General features: G+C 40.5%; 1 protein-coding gene across 3 annotated transcripts; it reads right to left on the bottom strand.

Moving 5' to 3' along the window:
• Window positions 1–876: 876 nt before the first annotated feature.
• On the bottom strand, window positions 877–13676 carry HNRNPA3 (heterogeneous nuclear ribonucleoprotein A3). 3 transcript variants are annotated; one of them, XM_033231036.1, is made up of 11 exons: window positions 11525–13676; window positions 9019–9141; window positions 8783–8929; window positions 8491–8701; window positions 8099–8188; window positions 7920–8015; window positions 7751–7831; window positions 6858–6998; window positions 5575–5697; window positions 5423–5487; window positions 877–2673 (listed from the first exon to the last, which is right to left on the bottom strand). In XM_033231036.1, exons 1-10 carry the CDS (start codon window positions 11594–11596, stop codon window positions 5435–5437), a joined length of 1137 nt encoding a protein of 378 aa, XP_033086927.1. In that variant the 5' UTR covers window positions 11597–13676; the 3' UTR covers window positions 877–2673; window positions 5423–5434. The 3 variants fall into 3 exon arrangements, with proteins under 3 accessions (XP_033086927.1, XP_033086929.1, XP_033086928.1); XM_033231037.1 differs by lacking the exon at window positions 877–2673 and adding an exon at window positions 5309–5329; XM_033231038.1 differs by lacking the exon at window positions 877–2673 and having other exon boundaries at window positions 5261–5487; window positions 11591–13676.
• Window positions 13677–14439: the final 763 nt, after the last annotated feature.

Here is a 14439-nt window from a genome sequence, read left to right on the forward strand (position 1 = left end):
CTAGGATGGTCTCAATCTCCTGACCTTGTGATCTGCCTTGGTGTCCCGAAGTGCTGGGATTACAGGTGTGAGCCACCATGCCCAGCCTAGACATGCCATTCTTTAAGATTACTTAACTGCACAGAATATGAAACCAGTGTTTGAATACAAGCAAAACGAGTTTGCATTAAGTCTAACAGCTAGCCAAGGACCCTCATCTGGCTTCAACTTATGAAGTATTTCACTTGCAAAAAACTATATTGGGAAAATGCTTAATAGCTATTAAGGCTAGAAATCCAAATACACATGTTGTAATTTCAAATAAAAAAATTATCAAAGACCTACCCCCATAAATGAATCCAGCAAAACATCATTACCCACATCATCCTTACCCTTTTCCTCTTGGGTTAAATCAGTGTAGTTTAAGACTACTAAATTTCCTGAAAGGTTTTCCCCAACTTACTTTCACCATATAGTACTGAACCACTCCACTGCCTCTCTCAAGATCAAGAAACTAGGGAATTACAACATGTGACATGCCCTTTCCCTCCTAGCAACCATCTTTTTCTCCTAATTTGTTTCTATTCACTCACTCGTTTATCCTTTTTCCCCTCAAAGGTTCAGATGCCTCACATGTATCACCCAAATACCTAATATATTGTCAAGACCTAAACTATTTTAGGCAACAAGTGCTGATAACTTTAAAAAATATTTTTTCTTCCATGCCTATTTCCCATGGCTTATTTCCCATATAATAGAATTCACATATTTTAAAAATAACTGATAAAGGCTCACTCCAAGTTTCCTGTTGTTTTATTACTTACTGGTAAAATAAGTCAAAATATTCACCTATAGTGTTTAAGTCACATGAACATTGTGAAGTGACAAAACAACACACACATTTCTAAAAATATTTTAATGAAAAAGTTATCTTTCTGTAAACATTTCATTATACTACAAATGAAACATCTGAATCCATTACAGAACACTTCTGAATTCTTAAAAATCAGAAAACATACTGAAGTTTTAAAGTAATTTTGAATAGATAGGCTAACAATCCTTACATTACCCTTGCACACTGGCATGCTTATTCACTAATTTGTGACATTACTGGAACTCCAAGAGATACTGTCAATTAGGTTTCAACTTTTGACTATTATGTATCGGAACTCTTAAAACCAAGCCTATTTCAATTAGTTACTTAAATGTACTTCATTACCACATACTCTCCTTTAGGACATGAGTATAAATTCAGCTTTTTAGAAGTGTAATATTAGAAGCAGTAACCTACAAATTGGTTGAACAAAATCAGTTAAATCTGCCCCAACCACTTATGTAACAATTTTTTTTTAACTGCTGCTACAACTTATAATACTGTATTTTTCAGAAACAATGGAACTATGTTTAAACAAAATAATTTTATTTCATAAAAATAAATGAACTAGAAAGAACAATGCCCTTAAAAAATAAAAATGTTTGCTTCACTAAAACCATGTTGTGAGGGAAATTCATCAAAGGCTGTTACCTTATTCAACACGTGTAGAAATTGGGTTCTCATTTAGATACAGAGCCAACCAGTCATTTTCTGAGACTAAACACTGGCAAACTGCATCTTCATGTAGGGAACTGATAATTTAGAAACTAGTTTGCATATTCACTATCTGTCTCCAAAGGATTTTTGTTTTAAGTAAACTAACCACCTAAATGGTTAAGCCCTTTCGGGGGCAGCAAAAACAGCCCTTATTACCCAACAACAACCAGTCTGAACGGTAATTCAGTATTCTTCAGGAAAACGTCTTTTTACAAAGGAGCACTAATTAGGCCCCCACTGCCTAACAGATGAACCAAGACAAAAAAGGAAGCAAAATGTAACCTATTGGTCCAATGAATTCCCTGAATTTATATGCAAGAGAACGTATGAGGTCACTTGAAGACCAACCTTTATCGATGACATCTGGTAAACTTTTCTTGAGATGGGGTCTGTAACCAAGGCTGGAATACAGTGGGGCAGTCAGCTCACTGCAGCCTTAACTGCCTGGGATCAAGGCTTCCTCCCACCTCAGCCTCCCAAGTAGCTGGGACTACAGATGTGTACCACCAGGCCCAGCTAATTTTTTGTATTTTTTGACAGGGTCTCGCTATGTTGCCCAGGCTAGTGTCAAACTCCTGGACTCGGGATCCATCTGCCTCAGCCTCCCAAAGTGCTGGGATTACAGGCCTGAGCCATTGTGCCTGGCCCTGGTAACTTTTAATGTTCCTCTGAAGGTGTTTTCCTAGTTTGAGGATTGGCAGCTTAGTGTGCTGTGTGTCATGCTTATTACAAAAATGGTTTTCACAAAAGCTGAAGCTACTTTCTCTTACCAAAAATTGAGTTTACCCTGAAGACACTAATAATGAATTGCATACACGAGGGGTCACAACTGACTTGATATTAGTACTTATGGCTATTTTGCAGGAGAATTTTTAAAACTAAGGTTTAAAATGTGTTGGACATGGTACCCAGGTAGTTTTCAGTCGAAGAATTTTACCAATGTGCCTACTAGAGAGGGACAAAGTTGTGAAATACGTAATGTAGACTTGCAGGGAAACAAATGGTTTTACTGTCAACTACAAACCTTACCCAGCCAGAAACCTTCGTATTTTAGATGGTAGGAAAGACATTCCTCATTTAGGCAAGTAGGGTTCTCATTCAACCTGCAAATCAAAAAGATTACTCTTACCTTGCTTTACAAAAAATTACTCTTTAATTAGTGAAAAAATTCAAATTCAAGCCTTACCTAATGCTTATTGCCCTTCCTTGCAGGTCTAAATGCTAGACCTAGTGACTGTGGCAACTATCTCTCATTGATGTTCCAAAAGGCGAAGAGCTCCTTCCTGCTAGACTTTCTTCGATATTTCAGTTGTAATAAGCAGATTTAACTAGCTTTTGGAAAGTTGCTCACTATCATCATAGTATCTTATGCCTTCACTTCTCTGTAGTTGAAGCTCTTGCTGCTGCCTTGTCATTCTTTATTTATGCTGACTTGTCCAAACACAAAAGGCTGCTGAAGTCCTGTCTTAGTGAGTTTCCTTTGATCCACACTGTGCTTAAAAAGCACATCTTAGGTCCTTTAAAGCTGGTTAAATCGCTCTCCTCATGGCTTACTTTTCCACACTGTTCACAAGATCTAAGCTAATACAACTTATAAACAGGTCACATACACAGATTTCACCTGCTTATAGGTTGTAAACATCAACTTACTGTAAATGTTTTCACTATAATACTAGTTCCAGAACACAGAAAGTTGGTTAACAGTACAAGTAACCTCATGCCATTAAAGGATACTGTCAAGGTTGTGTCAAACAATTTCACAAACATAAAACAGGAAATGTTAATCTCCCCCATTCCTTTAAACTTTATTTATATGAATAAAAGAACTTGAGACAATTTAGCTCAATTTTAATGTTTCCCAAGCATTACTTTGACCAGGTACCCAGGTTTAAGTTATGAACATTGACAGTGTCCATTATATAACCACACTTGAAGTTATTAAGGACTTAACCATTTTCTAATATTAGCCTATTTTCTACACTGCTTTTCACATATATGCCCATTAACAAATGGAATGTCTGTTACATTTATTGTTTTGTGAATGTTTCTGGAAAACTGCAGTATGTGTGAAGACCAATTTCCATGCTGGCATTGCATGCATCCAAATATTAATGCACAGAGGCACAGAATTAGAGCAACAAGAGAGCATATTCAAACACTAGCACGCCCCATTCCCCTTTTTATTGCTTGTTTGCTTAGTACTTCTTAAAACAAAAAGACTTGAATTCAACGTTCAACTACCAAAGAAAGAGTAACAGCAGGGCACATACTCAGGGCTCAAATGAAATTGTAAGCACTAGCTGGCGCAAAACAGTAGACATTGGTTTATATTACTATATATATATATATATATATGACCTTATTATCTAAATCTTCTCAACCAGGGCCTTCCAAACCAATTGGTAACAACATGATTTATGTTGAAATATACACAAGAAATAACAGTGTGTTCTTTGGGCATTTAAGAACTCAAGACTATCCAAATTTGAATTCAGGTCTGTAGGAAGTGAGAAGCCTGTACTAAGCAACTGTGCTACATTTCTGCTGCAGTTAGGTTATTTTGGACAATTATACCTAAACTATCCTTGGTTTCATCCAGCAAAATGTATACAATACAAACAGGAAAGCATGCCAGCCAGTTAGGGGTTTAATAACGCATCATTTTTATTCTCTTGCTCTGAAAACTTGTATCAAAAAAAAATTCAACTAAGGAAAGTAACTCAAGATTTATGGGCCTCTTGTGCTTTAAAAAAAGAAAAAAAAAGGTACCTACTAATTTGCTCAGATATAGCAGGCTTAATGGTTCTATATTTGGAAAAGTTTTAAAGAATGGTTTCTAACGTAGGAGAGGGAAAATATCCACTATCCCTTTTCAGAATGTAAATGGAGGACAGTAAACATTCTTTACACCCAAAACCTATGGCAGCAGTTCAAATTTGACCAAGGTAAATGTATGGAGATGTTCTAAACACAGCTAGGACTCAGCAAGTCTAACACACTAAAATCATATGATTACATTTTAAAAGAAAATGCACAAAAACCAAATAGAAATTTTGAGATTTTTTTCATTTGAAGGTAATCTTAATGCTATTAAATTCACAAATGCTAATTTAAATACCCAATCCTATTTATCTAAAACACACATTGCAAACACACAAATTATCTATTCTCTCCACATGTCAGCGCCCATTCATATCATGGTTTGGAAATGGGGAGACTAGATTCCCCTTAAACTGCAAGTCAGCAGGTGTTTCTTTACAGTTAACTTTAGCAAAATTCATACAAAATAGTAATTAACAATGATCTTCTTTACTTGTTAACTCACAAGGAAACACCTTCAAAACTGCATTTTGTTAAAGTTTCTGTACTAAAATGTAGAAAAACTGAACTACACAAATATTGAAAAGTTAAAAATTCCTTAATTTTTTATTCCTGGTACCACTACCACAATTTACAGGGCAATATACCTGATGTAATGAAAAATAAAGAGACAAACTGCAACAGATAAAAAACAGCTCAGGAATGTACATCTAAATCAACACTACATTGTATTCAACAGCTGCACTTTTGTTTTAGCGAACTGTGGCTATGAGTCCTGAACAAGAAGGTTCTCCTGTTTAAGCTGCAGTAACTTTTCTGCCTAGGATCATCGCTCCTCCTGTGGTAGATTACAGTTCCTCCTAATGCACATGGACGACTGTCTCAAAGTAACCTGCAGCTTTCCTGACAACTCCTCGCTCTCCTGCTAAGAACTGTAGCCTGTTGAATAATACAGGATAAAAAAATTATTACACTCAGTGAACAGTTCCACATATTCTTTTATCATCATAATAAAAATTTAAAGATACCTACCCTTTTCTGTTTTTAGAACCTTCTGCTACCATATCCACCACTTCCACCACCAGATCCATAACCACCTAAAAATAGACATAGTATTTTAAAAGAAGTATACACATTTCTTTAATTAAAAAGGCTCTAAAGAACTGATTTAAGAAAGTACTTACCACCATAGGGACTGCCCGAGCTTCTTCCACCAAAACTGCCCCCTTTCATGGGTCCATAATTTGATTGCTGTTGTCCACTATAATTTCCAAAATCATTATAGTTCCCACCACCACCATAGTTACCTGAAATCAGAAAGGTTTTATGTGTGGTTTACCTACACAATAATCATTTTCCCCTTTTAATGTATGTAATTATTATCTTTTAAGAATTATGGTAGCATGCTTATACACATCACTTTGGTAGCACCACTTGGGATAACTGATGTCAGGGTATTAAAACACAATCAACATTTTGTCTATATTAGATGCTATCTTCTAGGCCCATGTTCTCTCTACCATTAACACCATTAAAATTGTCAGTGTTCCATTTACTATGATTCTGAGGCAGTATAACATTTAAAACAATAAGAAGGCATTATAACTTGTTAAAACTTCACTCATCTGTCACTGACATGTTAATTAGGTCCAACAAAACAGTCTATTCCTAAGAAAGCTTTTAACAGTATTCTGGATTAATGATCTATATACTTGCTTGCTTAAACTCTGCAACTACCTGTGACATATTAAGACCCAAAGTACTTTGTTAACCTAAGCCCTCGATGGCAATCTGCGCACTTCAATATGTCTGGAGTATTCAAACATTTTATTCCCAATTGTCCAGTTTAAAAGTACCTAAGAGTTAAGTAACATTTTGGCAATAAATAAATAAACTCCCAATCTTTTACATGTAAAAAATGTATTAAATACTGGTAAATGTTCATCTTTAACTACTCAATTAAGAATTGAGTACATCTGACTGAGCGTGGTGGCTCATGCCTGTAATCCCAGCACTATGGGAGGCAGAGGCGGGCAGATCACCAGGTCAGGAGATGGAGACCATCCTGGCTAACATGGTGAAACCCCATCTCTACTAAAAACACAAAAAAATAGCCGGGCGTACTGGCATGCACCTGTACTCCCTGCTACTTGGGAGGCCGAGGCAGGAGAATCGCTTGAACCCGGGAGGCGGAAACTGCAATGAGCTGAGATCACGCCACTGCACTCCAGCCTGGGCAACAGAGCAAGACTCCATCTCAAAAAAAAAAAAAAAGAGTTGAATACATTTTACTAAATAACCAGCGAAGTCAAGAAAATTTGGTTTCAACTACCCACCATTTTAGTATTTTTTAATATTACAGAACATAAAATTTGATCAAATGCTAACTTTTAAGACTTTTCAAATGTGTCATGCCAACTATTAGCAAAGAATATTTAATATTTAAATGAAACAAGTGAATGCTTACCACCGCCAAAATTTCCTCCTTCATTGTAACCATCATATCCTCCACCACCGCCACCATATCCACCACCTTGGTTTCCATATCCTGGTCCACCACCATAGCCCCCTCTACTACTATAACCAGGACCACCGCCATAGTTGCCACCTAAAAAAAACAACAAACAAAAAACAAGACCACACAAAAACGTTTCAAGTATATAGTCGAGTTATTCAATTCTGGTGTGTGTAAGAGACTAAGTCTTGCTCTGTTGCCCAGGCTCAAGTACAGTTGTGCAACCACAGCAATGCAGCCTTGAACTCCTGGGCTCAAGTCATTCTCCCATCTCAGCCTCCTGAGTAGCTAAACTATGGGCATGTGCCACCACGTTCCCCTATTTTATTTTTCTAGAGACACAGTCTCTCCTTATGTTGCTCAGACTCGTCTCAAAAGCCTCACCTTAAGCAACCCTTCTGCCTCAGCCTCTTGAACAGCTAGGATTACTCAACTACGGTTTTATATTACATTTAAGCCACTGACAAATAAGCCAATGAGTTGATTCAACACTCTGAAGCCTGGTAATAGCTAATAATAGGATATCAAGTATCTGCACTAGTGAGAATAAAAATAAGTGTTTAGCCATCTTGTGATAGTTTAAAAAAAAATCAGTTTTTCTTTTATAAAATTTCACTAAGAAAAATACAGTCTCAGACTTAACAAAACAATCTGGCTCAATTCCTGCTACTTGCTGAGAAAGAGCAGCTAATCTATCTTTAGGGAAAAAAGGGTTCCTGCTCTTCTATGGCATTAGTTTGGAAATACACCTTAACCATTAAGCCATTCAAGCTTTGACTAAAATTAGAAAAGTATAATAAACAATTTTCAGTAAGTTAAAATATCAATGAAAATAAGCCACGTACCATCACCTCCAAATCCATTATATCCACCATCACCTCCTCCATAACTACCTCTGCTACCACCACCTCCACCACCATAGCCTCCTGAGGAAAAACAAGAAATGAATTAAAATCATATATTCAACTTACTGAAATGTTAGGTGTGCATGTACTCAGAAGATAAACAGCCTACCTCTTCCACCAAAGTTTCCACCACGGCCAAAATTACCTCCACCACCTCCAAAGTTTCCTCCACGACCCATAAAATTGCCAGATCCACCTCCACGACCTTTAACACAGGCAAGGGAGATTTTTAAGAACCTTACAAACACGACTCATGTCCACTGTGTACATGCGTATGGTCCTACTCACCTCTCTGTGATCCAGCAGACTGCATCTCTTGTTTAGAAAGGGCCTTTTTCACTTCACAATTATGCCCATTAATAGTGTGGTATTTCTGAACTAAATTTTTTTTTAATCAAACAAAACAGAAAGTTATTTTATGTTTGGAAAAGCACATATACGAGATACCCTGTCATTATGTAACCCATTAAGACATAATCAGGTAGTTACTCTGGGAATGAAGGAACATTCTGAGATTAATGTTTATTTCTTGATCTGGATACAGGTACAGACACTATCAAAACTGACTATACACTATAAATGCCATTACACGCAACAGAAAATTACAATTAGCAAATTCAGTTCAAGACAGAAAACCCACGTCTACTTTCTCATTCAAATTACCATAAATTGTTACTTACCAACAATTTTATCAACTGTATCATGATCATCAAAAGTTACAAAAGCAAATCCTCTCTTTTTTCCACTCTGCCTGTCTTCCATAACTTCTATGGTTTCAATCTTGCCATACTTTTCAAAGTAGTCTCTCAAATTATATTCTTCTGTATCTTCTTTAATACCACCAACAAAAATTTTCTTCACTGTTAGATGGGCACCAGGCTTTACAGAATCCTATAAATAAAGTAATATATTAAGTCAAGAAACAAAGTTTCACAACAATTTCACATATTACACAATATATTATTAAAATACCTCTCTAGAAACAGCTCTCTTTGGTTCCACTACACGCCCATCAACCTTGTGTGGTCGAGCACACATTGCTGCATCCACCTCTTCAACACAAGAATAAGTCACAAAACCAAAGCCCCTGGAACGTTTTGTTTGGGGGTCTCTCATTACCTATAAAATAAAAGTTTTATAACGTTGAAAACACCTCCACGGATTCTCTTCCACACTTAGAACCCTTCTATTCCCTTAGCGTAACTTACCACACAATCTGTGAGTGTGCCCCATTTCTCAAAATGTTCTCTTAAACTATCATCTGTAGTTTCAAAGCTCAGACCACCAATAAACAGTTTTCTCAACTGCTCTGGTTCCTTTGGATCATGGCCCTGAGAGAAAGAACCAATACTCTTAAATTATCTTACGGTAGATGGATTGTTAAGATGCACGAAGAGCCTTTAATGTACTGTAAGTAATAAAATCAACATCAAATTCCTGTGACAATTAACACTTTGTCCAGTTAAAACTTTGACCAGACAGTGGGCGTGGTGGCTCATGCCTGTAATTCCAACACGTTGGGAGGTCGAGGCAGGTGGATCACCTGAGATCAGGAGTTCAAGACCAGCCTGGCCAACACGGCGAAACCTCATCTCTACTAAAAACACAAAAACTAGCTGGGCGCAGTGGCAGGCGTCAGTAATCCCAGCTACTCGGGAAGTTGAGGCAGGAGAATCGCTTGAAGCCAGGAGGCAGAGGATGCAGTGAGCCAAGATCGTGTCATTACACTCCAGCCTGGGCGACAGGAGCGATACTCCGTCTCAACAAAACAAAACAACAACAAAATAAACAACAAAAACTTGGACCAGAAATACAGACTTCAACTGTTAAAAGGGCTAACTCATGTCAAGGAAACCTATAACCAGCCTTTCAAAAGCCAACATCACTTTAACTAAATTGAAATCCAAGACAAATCCAGAATCAAAAAACCCTTCATTTTTTAAAAGCTGCAATTGTCTGAGAACCTTTACTTTAGAAGTTGCTAACGAGAAGTCATTTTCTAAGGCACTAAATTGTTGGAGAAGCAGTGTTGCATCTATCCCACTTTAACTCTTCTCAGTCTACATCCCAACATGCTTTTAATTTTAAACTCCAAACTGTGATGAACAATCTAAAAGTTCTAAATGTCAAACTTACAGAAACTCACTGCTTTCAAGCAAATTAATTTAAAATAGGCATTCCTCAGCCAAACCAGCATTTCCCAAAAAAACTAAGAGGAAAAAAAAGCCGACCAAATAGCTTTCTATAACCCATGTTTGTTATATGCTGCAAAAATCTTCATTTTATGACTCAATTTTAAGAGTCACAACAAACTGGCAAGTTGGACTTACATTAGGAATGGTATGTATTTTCTGACTATAAGAACGGAGCACAGCAAAACAAAAATTGAGATTTTGAAGAATTAGGATGTCTTGAAATTGTTTTATACTTCAGTCAGACTTCTTAACACATTGCATGAACTGTCATTTAATGCATGCATTAAGGTTTCCTTCACCCGAAGTCCTTAAATAAGGGGGCTCACATTTACATTCTCATGTCTTCAAGTGTCTTCTAGAGGTAGGATGTTAAGGCATTTAATGTGAAGAGATTGTCACATGCTAGAAAAAATGTTAAGACCCTAAAGCATTAATTAATTCACGTAGTCTCATCTTTTCAAGTCTTGGATAAATGTATTCGATTGACAATAACGAAATCGACAAAAATATTTAGGATCCACATTAAATGTACTGCAAACAAGTGAAAATTTCAACTTTGGTTGTAGTCCTCTAAATAAAATTCCAGGAAACTACAAGCAGAGCCGACTCAAAGAATGGGAAAACATGAAGATAAAAAACATTTTTAAATTCTTCCTTAACATCTACACTCCAATTCTTCTCCACCCACCCTCCCCAACGGCCGGGGTCGGTAAAAAGCTGGCTGGGTTGTTTTTCATATCTGCACTGAAGTTCTCAAATACTAAGTTCTTCGCCCACATGGCGGTTTGAGAAGGGTAATGTAACTACTTCAGAAAAACAGGAAGTATTCTAAAGCAGCAAAGTTTTTAACAATCTCCTATTTCCAACAGGATGCTGCGAAGAAAAGAACAGGCCAATTATCGACTTCTCCTCGCGGAGAGGACCGGTAAAATGCCTAGAAAAGCGTTCGCCGAACTTCAGCGAAAGCACTACCTTCTCGTGCTTCAAGGCCATTTGCGGCATTTTCTGCCGGGCCGCCTCCGCCCTCTTCCCTCCAATCCCAGGCTCTCTTTCCCGGCGGCAGAGCGAGGCGGCGGCCATTGCGGGCCAATGCGCCATTTCGTAACGCGGCGGCGGATCAATGTCAATGTGGCCGCCGCCCGCTTGCTCGCTCGCCCGGATGTGCCTGCTCGTCCCTTCCCCTCCCCCACAACCTCTTCCCAACCGCTCCCGCCGGGGCCCGCCATGCCGCCCTCGGCCTCGCTTCGGAGGCCGCGCAACCGGCAGCCCGGCTTCCCTCCTGGGGCCTCCCCGACCACGCTGCGCCTCCAAGGGGCCGCCTGTGCAGCCGACGGTGAGGGCGAGGCGGGTGAGGGGCCCCGAGGAGGTCTCCAAGGCCCGCTCCCCTCCCCCTCCCACCGCCCGTCTCAACGCAGGAGCGCGGGACGGCCGCCCCGGTTCACCCGGCCTCCCCGCTCCCACCGAACCAGGCCCCCCACGCCGGCCATTCCCCACCAACCCCCCGCTCTCCCCCTAATACCTCCTCCCCCCGGCGGCGACGGCGACGGCCGGAGTCGGGCTGGGGGCGACCGGGCGGCGGTTTTACCTCCATTTTGAGACCGGACTCGCCTCTTCCAACTCGAGTTCAATATGGGACCGAGAGGAAGAGGCGGGGTCAGTCGTCACGTGACGCGTTTTCCGCGCGCCGCCAGTCTGGTGGGGGAGGAGCGAGCTGGGAAGGGGGCGGAGCCAAGCGGGCGCGAAGAACGACTGGACCAGCGGGTTGGCGGGCGGAGAGCGGAGGCGCGGCGTGCCGCGGGAGCGCGCGCGCCTCACCGACTTTCAGGGCAGGACCGCCTTTGCCGCCGTTCGCGTCCGGACAAGTTCCGGGACGTCAGTTCGGTCTCCGCCAATGGTGAGCGTCCACGTAGAGAAAACGCCTCGTGATCGCGCGTCACCAGAGAGAAAGGCCTTTCCCTTTCTTCTCGCGCTTGTGTTTTCTTCCCCCGCAGGCCTCTAGTTTTCCATTTCCGAATTCATTCCATTCCTGTGCCCGAAGTAAAACCCACGTTTTTCTTGCTTGCAATTTAAAGGTTGCAGGAAAAACCTCTTAGCCCTTCGGACCACCTCTCCTGTTTCCAAATGCCAGGGACCAGTGTCTGTGACTGCGGCGCCCACCTGAGGGCATGTACTGAAAATCCCTGCGGCTCCGACGTGTGGGAATCACAGGCACCCTGGACAGGCCTCAAAACGCGGCTGACATACAGAATTTTTACCATTAACGACCTGAGGCAGGACTGGTGGAGGTCAGTTCATCAGTTACTGATCTCAAGAAACAAGTCAGGACTATTTTCTAATGTGCTTCTATCAAGTTAGTGTGGAAAGAGCTGATGCATCTGTTGTAGCTGACGGCGTTTAAGGAACTGAATAATTGACAAGATTTTCAGAAAAGCAGCGTCGCCAGATAATGCTACCAGTTTGCGAAAGATTGTTACCGTAATGCTCTAGAGATCTAATCCTTTCTCGGCCTAGTCAGATGATTTTAAATCATTTGACTTTACAGAGCTTTAGTTTCAGTTTTTTACATGAAAATGGGGATGGGATTAGGTCATCTTCTAACACCCAGGCCAATCATAACTTGATAATCTGTGAATCTATATTTAAAGTTACTGATAAAAATAACCACAATTGACGAGCCTCCCTTCCCTGTTAGGAAATGCTTTATATTTTAATTTAGCAACCCATGTGACCAACTCTTTTAGAATTGAACTGGTTCTCCCTAGGAAAGGTTAGAAATCTAATCAGTTACATTAAAAGTTTCTGTTAACAAATGGGGAGTGGTCGACTTGGAGTTTGGAAAAGGGGAGCGCAAAGTCTAAGAATTTGTTAATTTATCTAACTGTTGCCCCAGGAGAACCTGCGTTATAGTTTGGAAACATGCACAAAGGGTAGTTTTGTGGGGCAGAAACCAGTTAGCAGTCCTTAATGTAATTTGAATGAAATAACCGTTCAAACCAGACTGCTCCTGTTGCTTTGATTCCTTTTTCGCAAACTTTCATGTATCCTGTGTATCCAGGTGCTCCTGATGGCCAGCAATAGACTTGAGACATTGTAAGAATGTATAGCCTTAGCGTCTAGTTAGTGTTAAGATTTTCTAAGTCTGATTACTTTGAAATAGTCCTGGTAATTTTATCAATTCTGGATACAAAGAAAAATGCAAAGTGAAAGACCTTTGGAAAGTGGTATTCACACCGGAGTACCCTAATAACACTACATAGGTGATCAAGAAGAGTGATCACCTGGCTGCACTTTAGGGTATGTTTTTCCAGGTTTTTCTAATCAAGTTAATTCTAATCAATAACTTTTGTTCTAATTAATAACTTTTGTATAAATGTTAACGTTAAATCGCGAAACAATGTGGGATGGGATACTAAGTTCTCTCCAGGAACATGAAATGTCAGTCCATTATTCACATCTTTTTGTCCTCCCCATTGTATTGGTCCAGATTTGTTGTTCATCCTGACTGTGCTGTTTTTAGACGTTATTTTTTATGCTTTTGTCTAAACTTAAGCTTTGGCCGGGCGCCATGGCTCACACCTGTAATCCCAGGATTTTGGGAGACCAAGGCAGGCAGGTCACCTGAGGTGGAAAGTTTGAGATCAGCTTTGCCAACATGGTAAAACACCATCTCTACTTTTAAAAAATACAAAAGTTAGCCGGGCATGGAGGCACACGTCTGTAATCCCAGCTGCTTGGGAGGCTGTGGCACGAGAATCACTTGAACTCAGGAGGTGGAGGTTGCAGTGAGCCGAAATTGCCCCACTGCACTCCAGCCTGGGTGACAGAGCCAGACTCCGCCCCTCTCCCCCGCCAAAAAAAAAAAAGGCCGGGCGCAGTGTTTCAAGCTTGTAATCCCAGTACTTTGGGAGGCCAAGGCGGGCGGATCATCTGAGGTCAGGAGTTCAAGACCAGCCTGGCCAACATGGTGAAACCCCGTCTCAAAATACAGAATTGGTCGGGTGTGGTGGTGGGTGCCTGTAGTCCCAGCTACTCTGGAGGTGGAGGCTGGAGAATTGCTTGAACCCGGGAAGCGGAGGTTGCAGTGAGCTGAGATCACGCCATTGCACTCCTGCCTGGGTGCAAGACTCCATCTCAAAAAATAAATAAACTTAAGGTCCAGTTGTGTCTCAGGTACAAAAACCACTTTTCCGAAAGTCCTTGACCCTGTAGGGCACAGACTTGAACCTTGGCTATGGTCTACACTTGCAGCCCTGACTCTTTAAAATGAGGAAGGGAGTGTATAGGATGGGAGGAGGGAGTGAGGGTCCTAGGGTGAGATGGGTGGCAGACAAACTTTGTAATCTGTATCAGACCCTCTCCTTTATATCATGACATACAGAAAATGATCATTTTTGTGCAGCGTACTGGGGTAAAATAGAAGATATTTGGAGGCAT

This window comes from Trachypithecus francoisi, unplaced genomic scaffold (assembly GCF_009764315.1).
Source record: "Trachypithecus francoisi isolate TF-2019V2 unplaced genomic scaffold, Tfra_2.0 Lachesis_group13, whole genome shotgun sequence".
Lineage (NCBI taxonomy): Eukaryota > Metazoa > Chordata > Mammalia > Primates > Cercopithecidae > Trachypithecus > Trachypithecus francoisi.